Raw genomic sequence first — 18422 nt, forward strand, 5'->3', positions numbered from 1 at the left:
TATATAATTTGGATAGTACATAATAAAAAAATATGAACTTCAACACAACATTAAGATTGATGTATAGTTGGGAATGCACTCAAGGAGGTCCCGAAATAAAACATGTATGATGCTTTGATACAATTTGTGCTACCACAATGTCTTCCCTTCATTAAAGAACTAGACCCTATTCCACAAAGAGAGAATCATTAAGCAGGACAAAATAAATAAAGAGCAGCCAGCCGTTTCAATTAATGATATCCACTGACAGCCTGTGAGGCGAGCAGAGCCATTTGGGGTTTAAAAACGAGAGCCTAATCTCCATCTAATTTCAGGCACATGCTGCAGGTGTACGTTCCTGCTTTTGGGATGATATCACTTTTGAATTTCAACATGATATTGGAGAGAGGCTTTGTGATTGACAGGTCACCACCACCACATTGTCTGGTCCAAGAGTTGTCCATGTTTTTACAGTGTCTGTTTTGACCAAAAACCAAGATGGTGGCCGTCAAAACTCAAGTCTTCAAAATTGAGTCCACAATGGCTTAGTTTACTTCTGATGTACAGTCTATTCTTGTAAATCCAGAAAGACACGTTGTTTGTACTAATTGAAACAAACCTTTTGTATTGCCGCTGTTGGCGAACCATGGATTTTACATTATTTGTCCCCATCTAAGCCATACTTTGGACAGTTTTCAACATTGCTTTGGAATCTGAACTGGGTCAGAAGACATAAAAAGTTACAAAACAGCGTGAAAAAATACATCACCCTAAAAATCAGTTGCATGGAGAGTGCCTGTGCACTGAGTCATTCCGTTCTTCGGGGAAATGAGCAGACTCGAGAGTGAGGCAGGACGGCACCATGCGCTGACTGCAGGCAAAGTACCTTCCCTCTCTCTCTCTGTCTCTCTCTCTTTCCCACCCTGCCTCAATTTTGTTCTCTCTCTCGCACTCTACAATGCTGCTGATATGGTGTTTTGCATTACGCAATAGTGCTGCCCCTCCCATCCTCTCTAACTCAGCACCCTCCCTCTCCCTCTCTCTCTCTCTCTCTCTCTCTGCCTCCCTCCTTCCCTCCCTCCCTCACTCGTCCTGATATTAATGACACAGCTATCTGAGGCAGCGGCAGTTCCCCTGCACTCTCCCTCCCGCAGGCTGCGCTCATACACACATACACTCTTTAACCAATAGGACACTGGACACTTCCCAGCCGCGGGCACAGACATACATACACCGCCATACACACTCAGACACTTTGAGTTCATATCAGAGGCAGTTGCAGACACTTTCACTTTACATGCACTTATTTCTCTTTTAGAAATCTCACACAGAAAAAAAAAGAAGAATGAGGACAATTGTGCTTTGCGTTTGTGCCAGTCTCCTGCTCACAGCCACCTTGGTGCCGCGCACCATCCGAGCGGCGGACTTCCCCATCACCTCACACCAGAGATGGGACGCGAGAGGAACCTATTCTTCGGGATCTGAATCTGGGACTCCCACCTCCTGCCCCATTAAACTGAGACCATCGGGCCAGTGCGGGAGCTCCGGGGCCGGGGCAGAGGAGGGGGAGGACTGCCCTTACCAGCTCACTCTGCCTCCCCTCACCATCCAGCTGCCCAAGCAGTTCAGGCTGCTGGAGAAGACGATGAAGGAGCTGCAGAGTCTGAAGGAGGTGGTCAACAAGCTAAAAAGCGGGTGCCAGGAGTGCCGTGGAGCACGGGGCAATGGAGCTTTTGGACATCAGCAAGCTGACCAGGGACAGGCGCAGGTCCCCGTTCAGAGGGATGCTGAGGAAGAAGTGAGGCTGGACCTGACAGGACAGGAGGTGCAAGGTGGGTCCAGCCAAGAGGAGAGGGGAGATGGAATGGTCCCTGGAGCTACTGTGGACGTTGCTGGAGTGGGGCATGCTTCTATTTTTGGGAAAATTACACCGAGCCCGAGCAGTATGCAGGAGATGCAGGTAAGAGGCGCAGTTCAGTCTCACAAAAAAAGAGACACTTTTTAACACTTTTAATTGGAAAATGCAGCACTTCCCTGAGGAAGTGCTTTTTTTTTTTTTAAAACCTCTGGATTTATAGCGACAGTATGTATATTCAGAAAATCTTTCTATGAATTTCTCATGAATGATGTCAGTGCAATGTGTATGTTTTGTCAGCCAAATCTAAATTCACATAATCAATAGTTTAATCATTGTTCAAACTGTTTAAAATCAGTACCCATTCTGTGCCTGAAGCACATTATTTAGAGGTCTGTACTAAACAGTGCAACAGGGGCACTGCACCAATTTCTGTATTTCCATCAAAGCCATGTCATTTCCCATAAGCCAGTGTCACTGTGAGGCTTGTGGAGGTTTTAGTGACACTGACTTGAACAAACTGAACTAGAGTGTGCTTTACCAACACACATTTGCCCAGTCAAATGAACCCAGCTGGAATGTAAACTGGCAAGATGTTAAAAGACATGTAAAGTCCTATATGGCACCAATCCACCCGGGAAAATTCCTGGTACTGTAAACACGGTGTCAGCGTGAGACACTAGCCAAACGGCCGCAAAGTTTGTTGACTCTCACAGACACTTTGGCAGACGCCCAACCAGCATGCAGACGCATTTACATTGTAAAATTCAAATTGGCTGGTGAAACAATGAAAGGGGGCTGGTTCAGTAATCCACCTGCTTTGTATTCTAAGCAGGGGAATAATTTTCCTTCCTCTGGCCCTTCCCAGGTGAAGCTGAATAGGATGTCGGCCAGCCTGCGCAACGCGAGGAATCAGATCTCGGCCGTGCAGGGGCGTCTCGAGGGGCTCAATCTGCTCAACATGGACAATGTGCAGGCTATGGTGGATAGGCGGGTGGAGAACATCACTGGCGTGGTCAACAAACTCAGCTCCACGTGCACCAACCAGTGTGCAGTGCAGAACACCCCCCAGTGTAAGCCTGCTCACTAAGAGAAGAGTACTTTGCCAGCATTCTCTCTCCATATAGCATTTTATTGCTATATGGAATGCTGCAAACTTTGAAAGGCCTCTCCATCTCCTCAGCTATTTGCTATACATGTATTCTCTTTTGACTGAACCTTGACTGAACCGCCTCTCTGTGTTTTATAATGCAATATTCTATTGTGTTATATTCCATTCTGTTCCATCTTTTCTATTTGTGCAATCTTTCCAAGCGTGATCAAGAAGACCTCTCTCTCTCTTCTTTTCTACTATCTTAAAATCACCACAGATGTAATGTCGGCACACCATACATGTCCAGCAGATTGAGGTTAAAGTGAGGTAAATTTCCTGGCATGGGATCTATCCAATCATGCCCAAGTGGCCATGGCGACTTGTAATCACTATAAGCAAGCTGACTCTGGGTGGTCACCTTCACCCATTGAGACCTTGCTTTCTGGGAAATGAGAAATGCAATCTTCAAGGCTGACAAGGACATTGATAACAGGTTGCAAAATGCCCTCTTTGTTACCTATATGAACACGATGATGTAAAGATCATGAGCAGAGGAATTTTAAATCAACGTCACACTTTGCGAAGGAATGGTCTGCAAAAGCTTCCCATGTCCACTACATTACGATTACACAGCCTCATTCGGCTAAGTGCAGCCATAACAAAAATGACCACACAAAAATAGCTTGAGGTTGAGGTCATTTTGTACATAAGTGAAGCAATATGACAAGTATGGTCAATGTGAGGATTCTCATTACCTCTTATATAACAAATCCAAGTGCCATGACATTCCACTACTATCCATATGCAGAAAGTCAGAGAGGGAGGGGGAAGAGGGGGAAAGTGAGACAGATACTTGGCGCCTACGCGTCTACATTGTGTGAACTCTTTGAAACAGGGCAACAGTTTCAAGATTCAGGTTGAGTTCAGTGAAGAGGAAGCCCGGCGATTAATGAAAGTGGAACGTCATGATGGAGAATGTATGAAACGGTATCAGGAGGGATCGCAAACTAGCCGAGCATACCAAACATTCCTCTTTGCATTGATGGAAAAGCTTATTTGGAAGAGGGCACAGTTGAAATGCAGGGCTCTTTTCAGACGGAAACTGAATAATATCCCAGTATTGCATGAGTAAATGTGAATGTGACACCATATTGGGGCTTTTATGTAGCAAACAGATGTGAGCCTATTCCTAAGTAGATTAGCTGGGACAGTGGTGTGAAGGGAATCCCAGCTTTCTCCCTTCCTCTGCGTTTTCTTTTCCCCCAAAACTTGCCACTTTCTCCTTCAAGCTCTCCTTCAAGGCTGTCCTCTCTCCCTTGTACGTCTAAACCTCAGTTTATCTGCTCGCCATCCCTCCTTCATCTCCACTCGTTTTCACTTCTTTTCTTTCCTTTACTTTCCCTGTCTCCCTCCCTCTTTTATTCCCCTTTAAAAGAGGTTGCCTTACCCCTACCTCTCCCCCTACCTCTGGCTTCCTCTGGAGGTCATGCTCTTGAGTGCTCATTCCAGCATTAAACAACGAGCTCTCATTATCTCTTGACAACAACACAAGAAGTAATGTGGGCGGCTTTCCCACCATTCGTCACGGATGGCACGCAGGGTCAGTAACACTTGTCTTTGTACATCAATCTGTCATGTTACACTCAAGCGCCAGCAAATTATTCCGCCGCAAGTTAGGAAATCGTGCCTGATGGTGTCTGACGTTCAGCCAAAAAAAAAAAGCAAGACAAGAGACAGCTGTTGTTACCATGGAAATAAACGGTCTGTAATTATAAGACCTTTGCAGTTTCGCAACATGAGTGAACAGTTGCGGTAATGGCTGTTTTACTCAAGTGAAATGTCAAAAATGACATGATTAACGGTTGATATGAAATTAGCGCGTCAGATCTTTTGAAGAGGTTATCCTTATGCTACTCACTCCTGTCACACCAATCTTTTAGTATTTACAATGTGAAGTCTCTTAATCCTAAAATTGCCAGAGCAGATGCTTAATAGATGTGTCCCTACACAGTTCATGGGATGGACACTTAATGTCAGAAGTCTTTAGTGAAGCAAATCACGATTAAATGGTTTCCCTGCCAAGTTGGAGGTAAATCAGCGTAGCATCGCTCGAGATTTGCACAAACCAAATTTAAAAGTCAGTTTTCATCCAAAGCAAGCAGACCGAAGGTGACAACGTCGTCTGAAGATTATATCAAGATAATATTTCCAGGAGATATTATATGAGACAGATGTGTATTTTCATCCAGATAGGAGTTGTAGGGAGAGCGCCTTGGCAAGCAAATGCTAATAACCGCTCACACACGCACAGGGATTTATAATCCAGCTTCACTGGTATGCGGCTCATTAGGCGACACCACCCGGTTCAAACAACATTCACACTCAGAGGGTTTAGAGAAAAGCATATTTTTCATCCCAAACTTATCAAAAATACAGCAGCTGATGAGCAAAGAGCTAATAAAACACACATTACCCAGACATTTCAGGCCAATGTAGAATTACAATGTTGCCGTCAAGCAAGACTAACGGTTGGTTTGTGAAGATGCTGTTATCACTCACAGCTCACTGCTGTAAGCATTAATTTCACCCACTTTGCCCTGCTGCAAGCACTAATCTTTACTCTCAGTCCCCCTGCAAGACGTATACGGGCCTTGAGGTGACTGGAGAGCAATTCATGTTTCTGTTCAGCTACATTAACTCAATTATAAACAAAGAATGGATGCCCGGTCCGCTAACGCTGTCAGGACCTTCTCGTCTGCAATGTGATGACACACAACTTCCTCAAAGGAAGGGTGTTGCTTTTTGATGAGAGTTTCTTTCTGTCAAAACAGACAGTCGTCTATCTAAGCTGCTATTGTGGGGAAAGATTATACTATCACTTCGGATACACATTTCCTTCCATTACAGGTGCTAATCTTAGCTGACTGGTTGTCACAGAGGATGGTTCCTTGACAATAGGGCTGTCTTCCTCTCATGCCAATCATGTATCTGTGTGCAGTCAGCCGAACAGACAATGCAGTAGGGTTGGTGAGGGACTCATCTATGGACCCTTGTCAGCTGTCAGTCTTTTAGAGCGCAGGCCACTGCTGTTTACGGATGTTGGTGAGCAAGAACAAGAGCAGTCAAAGCCTCTGTAAGTGGCTGATATTAAAGTTATTTAGGGCAGGCATGCTGCCAGAGGAAGTCAAATGAGATGGCTCTTGTCTGCCTGAGAATACCAGCTGCCCAAACAGATGATGACAAATAAGGAGAGCGAGATGTGAAGTGAAGGAACTACAGTTACTTCAAGTGGTTGGAAGACGTTGGAAGAATTTACAAGACAACTCTCTGGAAGTGCAGAAAGAGCCGTTGACGTGACAGGGATAAACTTTTTAACTTCACGCTTGTCTCCCACACACTGCTCTCCACATGGACTGATCTCCCGTCTGCAGCCATTTTGCAAACTGCGTATTTTGACAGGGACATTTAGAAGATGGCTGCAGAGGCAAAGCTCCCAAAAACCTCAACGAAATCATCAGAGAATCACGAGAGAAGAAAACCCCAAACTGACTTTGTCCAGTGACAGTAAGTAGCATTAGTGCTCACCCCTCCCTGCACTTTAAGACACCTGACGTCTGGCCTTCTGTAATTATGGTTCCCCACTGCCTTTGCTCTCTCATAATCTACCAAGCCACTCAACTGATTTAACAGTATGACAAAACTGTATCAGCAAAAGACTGCGTCAAACAGCCTCAGCAGGAGTCCACATGCTGCCTGCCCAATGTCAGGATGATTTAGACCCCAGGTGCCGAATGTGCGGGGAGGGGGTACGCCTCTCTAATCCAGTTTTACACTTTCCCACGTTTTTGACAAATCTGTTCCTTTCAAATCCCAAATGCTAACTGACAGCAGCCTTTGGTCCTTGGTTTCGGATGGGGTCAGCAGCCTGCAGCGCGACGCAGGGGACAGGAGCAAGAGTTTGAAAAATAAGTGGACAGGTATAAAAATATGGGGGAAGAAATCGTATAAAGTAGTGGAGCTGTATGGAATGGGCCTGTGGAGCAGCACAGGGGGAAGGTCACTGACTTTTATCCTTTAACAGTGGCCTTTAGTCTTTCATTTACTTTCTTTGATGTTGGAGTCCAGCTTGTGATTTCCAGAAAGGGGAACATCATGTTGAGAAGCAGAGGATGGGTTAGCACGTTCTGCTGACCGAAAGATAGTAGCCTAAACTGAGTTTTATGCTTGATGACGTGTTGAACTTTAGTTTGATCCACACGTGGAGCTGGGGAATAACCTAGTGACACGTTGGGTTACAGAACATGCTGAACTGTTTTGTGTTTAAATACACTGCCCTGGAAATTTATGCAGGAATGGGAACTTGGTTGAAGCTGGATTTCCTGCTAATTTAACACATTTTCTTTCTCTTTCTTCACTCTTTGTCAGCCTCAGGGGCTGTTTCTAGTACTGTCTCCTGGTTGGGCAGAGAAAAGTGCCAGAGCAAAGTGAAAAGACTATTTAATATCATCCTGTAACATCCCATTAACACAGCTTTCTCTTTTTCTCTACCCTCTCACTTTCCCTGTTTCTCCCAGCAGTCATTTTAGCTCCTCGGGATTGTTCAGACTACAATGTGCTGGAGGCGAGGAAGAACGGTGTGTATCGGGTGACCCCTGATCCCCGCAACGGCACATTCGAGGCCTTCTGTGACATGGAGTCTTTTGGAGGTGGATGGACCGTGATACAGCAACGGCTCGATGGGTCCGTCAGCTTCAACCGCACCTGGACCGAGTATAAGAAAGGCTTCGGGAACCTAAGGTAAGGCTTGAGTCTGTAAAATCTCCACAGGTATTTTTTGAGTCTTATTCTTCATGAAAAATGTGAAGATGGGAGGTATTTTACAAACTTTAGTGGAAAAAGCTAAAGCTGAATTTTATTACATTTGTTATAAACTATAGGAGGCTCAAATACCACATACAGTCGGTAGAAGATGGTGGAGTTGAAATATGACCACACAACGGTTATATTGCAGGGTAGTAAATGTGAGGAACTGGAAAACATAAAGTCTGAGGAAATGTGATGGTCATATTTTTATTTGTTTCTTGTAAGTCTCCCACATTTATGGAAGGGAAATACAAACTCCCCAGAGTACATCTTTAAGGAAAATAAATAAACCCAAGCTGCCACCTACCCCCAATAATAAACTTTTAATGATTTAAGTTAAACCGCTAATGTCAGAAAATGGCTTTAAGAAAAAAAAATGGGTTAACAGCTTTTTATTTTTTGTTTTAATGCAGTGCCTCAACTATAACTGGATTAATATTTAAGCAAATTATTCTCTATTCTCCTCTCTACTTCAGTAGGAATTACCCAATAGTTACCTCTTGATAAGCATGCCTCCAGATCTTGTGTAACCTCCCACTGAAAGAATAATGTCTCCTTTCATCCTTATATTACTGACACACCACTCTCCCTTTGCATCTCCTCCTGTCCTCTCCTCCCCTCTGGTGATGAATTAATTTAGATGGAGTAACTGTAACCACTTTCTCATCAAGTATACAAGCATGTGAGCTTGTTATTATTAATCTCTTGTTTGACTTTGTCCTGTCCCCTCCTTCCTCTGCTGTAGAACTGAGTTCTGGCTGGGCAATGACCACATCCACTTGATGACAAAAGCCAAAGACATGGTCCTGCGCATCGAGCTGGAGGACTTTGAGGGTGTTCGGGAGTATGCAAAGTTCGACCAGTTCTATGTGGCCAATGAATTCCTTCGCTACCGGCTGTCTGTCAGTGGATACAGGTATAATATGAGATTCTGTGTGTGGATGCACTAGTGATCAATTATTCATAAGTAGGAATACATTTTTTATATCTATATATCCATGTCTCATTGTAGCGGGACAGCTGGGAACGCCATAAGTTTTAACAAGCACTTCAACCATGACCAGAAGTTTTTCTCCACGCCCGACCGAGACAACGACATGTACCCCTCCGGAAACTGCGGCGCCTACTACAGCTCCGGCTGGTGGTTCGATGCCTGCATGTCCGCCAACCTCAACGGGAAGTACTATCACAAGAGGTACAAGGGAGTGAGGAACGGGATCTTCTGGGGAACGTGGCACAACATGTCGACAGAGTACTACCCGACTAACTACAGGCAGGCCTTCAAAACTGTCAAGATGATGATACGGCCCAAGAACTATGCTCCTTAAGAGGACAGGTGAATATTCATATAGTCAGACAAACAGACAGATGGATGAACACAAACAAAGACGGTCAGAAAATGGATGAACAAGTAGACTCAGAAACTCACACACATGAGAATAGTCGAGCATTTGCAGACATTTACACATGCATACGTGTACACCGAAAACGACTTTAAGCCCTTTAGATCGTTTGAATGCAGTCGCAACCAAAATAATTGAGAAAAAAATGTAACAATTGTGCAATTACTTTTTTCCACTGCAGTGAGTGTGGCCTACAAAATGTTGGATTAAAATGATGATACTAAAGAACAATGGACTATGAATGATGATGGACTAATAATAAAAAAAGAAACACATGCAGCGTAAAAGCCAGCCTCCTGCAGGGGCTATAATATTATACGGAGGGTTACCGTGAAAGATTTTTCACTGTTTCTCTGGCATTTCTCCACTTGGTGTCCTGCTGCCTCCTGCTATAAACCCTGCTGAGACACAGCACAGCACACAGTAGTAGTAAAAACTAATGAGCTGTCATTTTCTCTGCTCTAAATGGTTTCATAATTAACAGCAGCCACTCAAGTGAGGGATATGAGAGCTGATGATACAGTTTTGAGTGGCTCTGAAATTTATTGTAAACGACTTCATGCTGGGGTCAGAGTCAAACCGTTCAAAATAATAACTACAGGAAGTGATATACTTCACACTTTAGGCAGCAGCTCACCAATAATGGCTTCAGAGTCGTTTCTTTAATTACACTGGGGCACTTTGCTAAAATACTGTCATCCTACACAATATTAAACATCCCAGTATGAATATCCAGACGGAGACACATTTCTATTGGATCATTTCCAAGTTCATTCTGCATTTTGATGCTCGAGTAAATTCTTCTTGACTGCAGCCGGACACTGTTGCAAGGAAAACTGTTCCAATTGTATTTCCACCATTTTCTCTAGCGGCACTGAACTACTACTCATCTCTGGACGTCATATACCAGTTTTTACATGTTGAAAAAAAACAAAAAAAACATAGCTGACTCACCACTTGTACAATACTGCCGCCTAATGTTAGAAAACTGTATAGCATCATTTAATCCATTCTATACACACTGTGAAGGAGAAGGATGGGGAAAGAAATGTTTCACTTTAAGGACGTGTACAGTATTTATTTTATTTTGTGAGGTATGATAGCTTTTATATAATACATAGGTCATAAAGTACAAGGTCTAATGTGTTGACATTTGAGCAATGATAAAGTGTGCATTATTGTGACAATTTATAGTAATTATGTGTGTCTTTGGAGCTTTGTGTGTACAATATTGATCTTTTCTATCATTCATATTCCACTGTCATGCAAAAGATATGCACTTTTTATATAAAAAAAATAATAAAGTTCTAACTACACGGCTGTGTACATTGCAGTGTTTGGTAGGTTGGTCTTTATGCAAGTATCTAAGTGAATGTATACAAAGATGTATACACGTTTAGAATTAGTATCCATGAGGACAAATCCCAGAAGTGTGGGCTATTCAACGCCTGTAAAAATTGAGGGATGAGGACCATAATAAATGGGTTAATGAGGTTCTGACTCAATAAAACGACTCAAAGAATGAGTTCATATCGACTTCCCAGAAGATGAATAGCCAAATTGTGGGCCTGTGACTTTAATGTCTGTTTACTGTATGTGACAATCAAGTAAATAAAAACATATTGTGCTTATCCACGTGATGATTTAAATTACAAAGTATTCACTTTTGTTGAAACATTAAGCGTTCACGGTAAGGCACAAATCCATGTTCAGTACCAGCGGGAAAATACAATTATTGAGTTTTTATTTTTTATAAATAAGTAAATACTGTCACTGCAAAAGTCAAACGGGACGACCGTCTTCTCTATTAAACCTCTGAAATGCCGTTCACAAGAAATGGGATCCTTTATCAACATGCATGAGTCTTACCTCATCCAGGCACTGGAAAGCAGGGCTAGCAGTGACATCCGTACCAGCAGAGGGTTGCTCCTCTGGGAGTGATGCATCAGGGGCAAGAGCCACGAGAGGGTTTTCCTCCATCCCCCTTTCCTCCTTCGCTTCTTCTTCCAACTCCACTGCTCCTCCATTGGGAGTCTTACTATCCTGCTGCTCCTCAAATAGACTCACTAATGCAAAACATAGATAAAAGATCCAGTCGATCAACTAATCTTATACAACCACATCTCGGGCGAGATGATTGGAAGAAGATGAACAGCAAGGGGAGAGAGAGCGATGCAAGGATACTAAGCAAATATCAGCAATATGCAATGCATTATGGGTATCTTACCATGTATACTCTCTGTAAGTTCCTCAGAGGTGAATAAGGTTACTCCAAAAAAAAAAAATCAAGATAGATAATTTGATGCAAAAGGTGCTGTTGCTTAACTGCTTGAAAATATTAGCAAACCGAAAATACTAGCATTTGCACACTGCTACATGAGAGTTTAGGTACATTTAAAGTGGACTTTTAGGTATTGAAGTCTTCTTTGCATAAAACAGAAACACAGAATACTTAACTATGATATGCCATTAAACTACAGGCAGAGTAAACCAGGGTATCACGAAATACGTAGCGTTAAGTGTTACTTTTTTGGATTTCATTGAGAATGATTTCAAATCCATTTTGGGACATTTTAGTCAGCGACTAGCGATATATTGAATGCGGCCTTTATCTCGGGCCTATCAAACAAAGCTTTCCTTTTCGGTGTTTGAAGTGTCTTTGAAGCACTGACAGGCAGCGATACTGGCGTGCACTTTCACACATTTGTACACCTGTAACATGTCCTGTGACATTTCTCTCGGCAGGTGTGTGGCCTGCGGTTGAAACGTGTGCAAAAGCCGTGGGCTGAAACCTCGACGCGCGAGCTTTTACAACTTTTATTTGCAAGTACCGTCACTGAGTTCGTGTCGCTGTTCGTCTACTTGGACAAAACAACAACAAAAAACAGTTGTGGAAACGTCTTACTTTTGTATGTCTTGAATCCTCGCCCCCCGCGTCTTCACGACTCCGTTCCTCAGTCCTATTAACTTCAAGACCTGCACGGTCTTTGAGCCGTTCGTGTTTGCAGAAACTAAATCACAGACATCTCTGTCTGGACGGCTTGTTGTGTTTTCCTTAGCAACACAGTCATAGCTTTACGCCCCTATAACGTCTGGTGAAGCCCCTTCATTTTCACATTGCTTATATCTATGAATAAATCAAGATGTAGCCTTTCGCCCTTAAAGTTACCAGTTACTAATATACAAAATACGTAAGAGTTTAAAACCCAAACAAATGATCCCCAACCTTATTAATTACACTTGCAGTGACTGTCCAGCAGGTGGCATGACATAGTAATTAACTGTGGTCTCGCTGCACACGTTACTGCTCAACATGTGTCCTGCATTGCAGAGCCCAGCATCAAAGGTCACCTGACCCTGAACACACTGAATGGAAGTACTAAAATTTAATTGGATTCATCTGACCTGAATCCAAGGTGAATGGGGAGGTGATGATGCAACACTGCTGTTCTCCTGTTCACTTCTTTCCCACAGTGCACTCTGGGAGCTGGCACGACCCATTACTCACACCCTGCAACAGCAACAGCTGCAGGGACGTGTTATCGCAGCAATGTATGTGTGTGCAACCCAATATGTGTGTGTGTGTACTGCCCATTACAATGTATAGGAACGAGATAGAAATCCCTTTAAGTTTTTTAGTCAACATTATAAAAAGTAAAAGCAGACCTGGACATTGGGCACTGAAAAACAAGAAGTACCTTCTCTCCTTAATAGTAGGGCCAGCCTTGAATCTGTGTTGGTGATGTATTATGGGACACTAAACTGTATTCTATTCCCCTGATTTACCTTGAGTTTACTGTCTGGTGCACAAATTACCCTTCTCTTCAAAGGTTGTTTTCAGTGTTACTTATTTTTTTGTCTAGAAAAGTTCACAAAACCATAGGGCTTAAAATTTGGTCCAGAGTGCGTTTACAATGCGTTGAGGATGTGTAAATCATTGTGTGCAGAACGAAAGGCATGTCAATTAATATGCATAAACACTTACAACACATGCATTGATTAAGTAGTAATATTTGCATGGGCGCACACTTGATCTTGTTTCAACAGGCATCATTACAGTAATGCCTTTCGCTATAATGCAACTTCAATTCCCCTTAACCTGGACCAACTGAGGATACAATCCCATGCAATTTGGTCGTTTTGGCAGACAATATATGTAATTTATTAAGTCAACAACTGACTAACACACCAATCATTGATTTTCCAGTGATTGCAACTTAGTTTGACACTATTCATAGATTGGCGTCTATTATAATGGCTCATTTTAATATTGGGCAAAAACTCCATCTGCTATTTTTCCATTTTAACCAAATATGAATGAATGCAGGTGCAGGAGAGTGCCATCCTTCTTGTACTTTTGAAAAACTGAAAGTCTCTTTATAAACCTATTAATTATGTAGACCTAATATTACCATCCATTGTTATAGCTGAACAAATCATCCAGGTCTTTAGGTTGAAGATTTTTTTTCCCCAAAATTAACAATTAAATCGTTCCAAAGATTGATATGCTAACTTCTGCATCCTGGCAGTCTCCTTCTTACCTTGTGTTGAAAATGTGTCCCTTTATGTGCCACTAGTATTACCACATTTGACTAAATAAAGCACAAGGTCCAGTTTTATAGCTATTTTAAGTGAGAAAAACTTAGAATTGCAAACGTTTGTGGAAACAATAGAAGGACCCTGAAAGTGGAAGAGTTTTTGCTTCATAGTTTTCATTGTCATTGTGTCATTGAAATGCATAAACTGTAAAATTCTAATCCCTAAATACATATTTTCTGTTGTTGCTTTACCTTTTCACCTCAGTGAGACTATTAAATCTGATGACGGTATGTTTTATAAAACTCACTTTCCCCATGCCAACCAAAATTGCTGACTTGAGATTTGTGAATTCACATGAGTTTCTTGCAGTGGAGTTTAATGATCTGCAGCAGATGTTGATGATGCTTGTTGAATCTCTCACCAGGGGCAGTTGGCAGGGTTGAGGACTGAGACATTCATACAGCATGTTGAACAGATAGCTGGGATGATGTGTACGTGCATGCAGTGGCACGGCTTTATGGAGCTCAATGTTGATCTGTTTGGTATTTATATCCCTTTTTACGGGGGCAACTAAAGAGACCCTTTAAGTTTTCGTCTGCCAATTTTGAATTCACGAGTAAATAGCTACAAAACGAATGACATTGCCATCAGCCTTAGCCTTAGGTTAGTGCCACATGTTATCCTGTTACACGCCAAACTAAGATGGTGAACATTACACCTCCTATACACCTGCATGGTAGCACTATCATTGTTGTACCATTAGCATGCCAGCATTAGTATTTATGTCAAAGTATGGCTGTACCTATAATTTAAGATAGTCGTCCTTAAACATAAAGCAGATTTCTATCCAGCATGTTGATCTGCTGCCACTTTTATTTTGTGAGTGGGTTGAGAACCAAAGCAACCACGGGTGTCACATTGTGTGAGTGCATGTCCCACATGTGTTTGTTAGCTTACTAGCTCGCGCACAAAACAGGCTTACTGCTGTATTGTAGTCATCATAAATGCAAATGGTGATTGGGGGTATTTTCTTTTTACAACCTCGACCACCTCCAAGCTCTTTGATGTGTGGTTGGTTGTTAGGATTTTACTCTTTTAAATTTCTTAATTACCTCCCCCCCACACACACATACACAATGTGCAGTCAGTGTTCTTTTTCCATCAACACAATCTGTAGTTACAACATCTCTTGTCAAAGACTTTGTCCTTCAGACAAGGCGTCTGGAGAGAGTTTATAAACAGATGTTTAAAGGCTCCTAAAACTTTGAAACCAGCTTTTTTTTTTATTGAATCCTGGTCTGAATCTTTTGTGTACTTCTCTAATAGTATTTTTGTGTCTGTGAGAAAGCTTCCCCTTGTTATTCAAAGGTACAATAGAAAACAAGAGATGAAACTGTATGAGATGTTATGATAATAGTTAAGTCATTTCTCCAGATGGATGGAAACATGAAACTTAAGATACAACTCCTCATTATTGCATCAGGCTGAATATTGCTGAGTTGACATTCTGTATAAATATTTTACACCATCAAATCTGAATTTAGTGCACTACCTAAAACATAAATCACTGAGAAATTGAGAAGTGCTTTTGGCAAACTGTGAGCGTGATGTCATTCTTTAGACCTCTGCGGAGAATCCAGAGCTGTTTTTCTCGTGTCAGTAGGCAGACCAGAGGCATCAGACCCCCTCCGGCTGGGACTCCTCTGACTCACCACTGTCCATAGTTCTCCCAGACAAAAAAAAACAAACATAGATTCTGGACAGCTGTGTCTGTGGTTTCAGTATCCTTATGTTGAAAAATGATCAACGAAAGCCATATGTGAGCCAGTAACATCTGTGCACATTTTCCAAACATTATCTTCACTCATTTGGAACAATTCCTAAACTTTGAAGAGTGTTTAGATCTTCAAGCGTGAACCCAATGAATTATAATAACATAATAAATGGGCACACTTGTTGTATTGTAATGTATCAGATTTGACTGGAGTACATGACGCTCTTGTTTTTTTTTGTTTTTTTTCCTCATATCAAACAGATAAACAAAAATGCACTATATAATACTGGATTATGTGGTACAATATGTCCTGAAGGATATACTGGATTCTTACAGTGATTTACTGTGAATTAATTACATTTACAACCAGCTAGACTGCTTCGTTTGTTTTGATAGGATGGTATTCCTGCCAGCACTGGAGCAACACCTCGGCTGAATGTGTGTGTGTGTGTGTGTGTGTGTGTGTGTGTGTGTGTGTGTGTGTGTGTGTGTGTGTGTGCGTGTGTGTGTGTGTGGGGGGGGGGGGGGGGGCAGGGACAAAGTCTTGGGACGTTAGATTTGTAAAGCCTTTGATTTTTCAGTGCAGATCTATTGGATAAAGTATTGTTTTCATATCTTTCCTCGTTCAGGAAGTCAGGAAGGAAATATATTCATTTTATGGCCATTTTTATGATGTTCCTGCAGTTAAAAAAGAAGAAGGAGAAGGTTAACAGACAACAAATGTATTTAAAATACTGATAAAGTCGTATTGAAACCAATTGTTCTTGCCCTCATTGTTAACAGACTTATCTTCTCCATGTTATCAGTCCAAGTCAGTATATTTGCCTCAAAATGAGAACCAAATCATTGAAAAGGCCTCTTCTCTTCCTTCTACCTTGGATTTGATCTTTCTTTATGTTTCACAGAGCTGGACTCTGTTCCTCACAAGGCCTAATCCTATTGGAAGTATACGTGCTGCTCATGCAACAAGTAACTAATCATCTGTGGCTTACGCCATGCATGCACCTGGTTGATGTCCAATAGAATTAAACAAATTGCCAACTGCTGCAGATATACTTGTACTGTACTTGTACTGTACTGAGAGGAAGTGGAGGCTTACTTCTGTTTTTTGTTGTTGCTACAATTAGTTTTTTTATGATGCACTTTCAGCCTAAGAGACATTTTACTGATGCACTTTACAGAACTAGATTATTCTCATTTTCTTCAGTATTTTTGTTCTCATAAATGCTTCTGCTTCCAAACAAATTTGAGGTTATTATGACTTTCGACCCTTGAAACAATGACTTTATTTATTGTCAGTGTACATAAATCCCAATTCCTGGAGATGATCTATGGAAAAAAAAAAATCCTGTAAAAGATAATTGCAAATAATTTGAGACGCCTAGCTCTATGCTAAATGAAAATCTGAATCAATTTAAGCTAATGCTCTTCACCTTTAATGCCCAGTCAAATGATAGTTTCCTGGAACTGACTGAATCACTGTCTTTGTTCACGTGGATGATTTTGGATTGTAACCAGCTGAACAAAGTCGAGCCATGAGTGGCAAAGAAAGAGACTACTGTCACAGTAAAAAGAGAAACACTCTATTAATACTGTATATTCAATACAAACCTGCTAGTATCTTTATAGTCTGACAACTTGTGGTAACGCTTGCACTGCTAGTGCAGAAAGTTAATTGATTCCAGGTATGTGACCCTCCAAGACCTTTGAGCTGGAATTAATCCAAGGACACCCTACAAATGTCCATGGGGATTAGAGTAAAATTAACACCACCTTCTTGTTTCCCTTGAGTAAAAGGATAGAGTCCTGTATCTATTTTACTGTGCTCCACAAACCTGTATGGATTTCATGGTCATGGATTAGTGGGGTATATTGGAGTACCCTCAAAAGGGTCACACAGGTCAGGTTGTCTTACTGCACCGCAGCAAAAGTAAATCAATCCGCCACAAGTGATGAGTCACTTGGACTTGATTCTCACGCTGATGCACTCAAGTTACATAAACATCGTTTTGTTTGGTTTTGGCTCAAAGTTGATCCAGGTGGCAACGGGGCTATTTCTGCAGCTGTGCCAAGAATGTTTTCCTTCTCAATCTGTATCTATACAAAGAGGATTTACATCACGGATGCAAGTTCTTCATTCCTTTCAAAACTAGCATCCCACCAGACTATTGCTGTTCATCATGGGCGGATTAAAGATCAGACAAAGGGCCTCTGGGCACAGACATACAACCGGTCTCATAAACGCTCCCACATAGGAGCAAGACACATCGTCTTGTTCTTTAGCCTCTTTGTGTTGTAGTTGTGTGTCTCTTTGTGGTCAATGTGTGTCTCAGTGTGGTTGTGTTGCCCCTTTCTGCGCTTATCATGCGTCTCTTTTTGTGAGGTTTTGAGTGATATCATGCAGGTAAATGCCCTGGCACTCATCCTAGATAAACACAAAAGCAACAATATAAAGTTTAAAAAAAACAAAAATCAATTCTTTTTGAGTGCAAATGGGACATATTGATCACTCTTTTCATTCATATGTACAGTATAATATAGGACATAAAAGATATATAAAATTAATTATATTGTAAAAGCGAGACACGCGTGCATGTTACGTCACGCCACAGGAGATTTAATCAGTTACCAACATCTGTAGCTGACCTATTTTTGCGGGTATTAAGCTTGTTTATGGGTATCTCTGGAATGTCTGCTGAGACGAGAAGGAAGGAAAGAAAGAAAAGCTCTAAGATGTGTGTCTGTGTAGTGTAAGTTGATTTATCCGAGAGTTGCTCATAGCCTGGTGAGAGGGATGGAAATAATTAACTCCATCTGTTCACCACAGGATAGCCGCTCATTTACATACACGTTGACTCTGTATGTGTGTGCGTTTGTGTGTGCGTGTCCCCTACAGATCCATGGAGAACTCCTTCA

General features: G+C 41.8%; 2 protein-coding genes across 5 annotated transcripts in view; one reads left to right on the plus strand and one right to left on the minus strand.

Moving 5' to 3' along the window:
* Positions 1-12319, minus strand: part of ccdc146 (coiled-coil domain containing 146) — a 41750-nt gene extending 29431 nt beyond the window's left edge. For 3 of the 4 annotated variants that reach the window (XM_068586622.1, XM_068586621.1, XM_068586624.1), the window contains exons 1-2: positions 12099-12319; positions 11063-11259 (exon numbers count right to left, since the gene is read on the minus strand). In XM_068586622.1, coding sequence (XP_068442723.1) covers positions 11063-11259; position 12099 — 198 coding nt within the window. In that variant the 5' untranslated portion in view covers positions 12100-12319. Of the gene's footprint in view, positions 1-11062; positions 11260-11420; positions 11433-12098 lie in introns of those variants that run through there. The other variant, XM_068586623.1, reaches the window with a different exon arrangement.
* fgl2a (fibrinogen-like 2a) lies at positions 1125-10752 on the plus strand. The gene is made up of 5 exons (XM_068586625.1): positions 1125-1939; positions 2703-2907; positions 7505-7724; positions 8536-8706; positions 8803-10752. The coding sequence occupies exons 1-5, from the start codon at positions 1325-1327 to the stop codon at positions 9116-9118; spliced, it is 1527 nt and encodes a 508-aa protein (XP_068442726.1). The 5' UTR covers positions 1125-1324; the 3' UTR covers positions 9119-10752.
* Positions 12320-18422: the final 6103 nt, after the last annotated feature.

Source organism: Clinocottus analis, unplaced genomic scaffold (assembly GCF_023055335.1).
Source record: "Clinocottus analis isolate CAN_PGR_092001 unplaced genomic scaffold, fCliAna1.0.p SCAF_20, whole genome shotgun sequence".
NCBI classification, from domain to species: Eukaryota; Metazoa; Chordata; class Actinopteri; order Perciformes; family Cottidae; genus Clinocottus; species Clinocottus analis.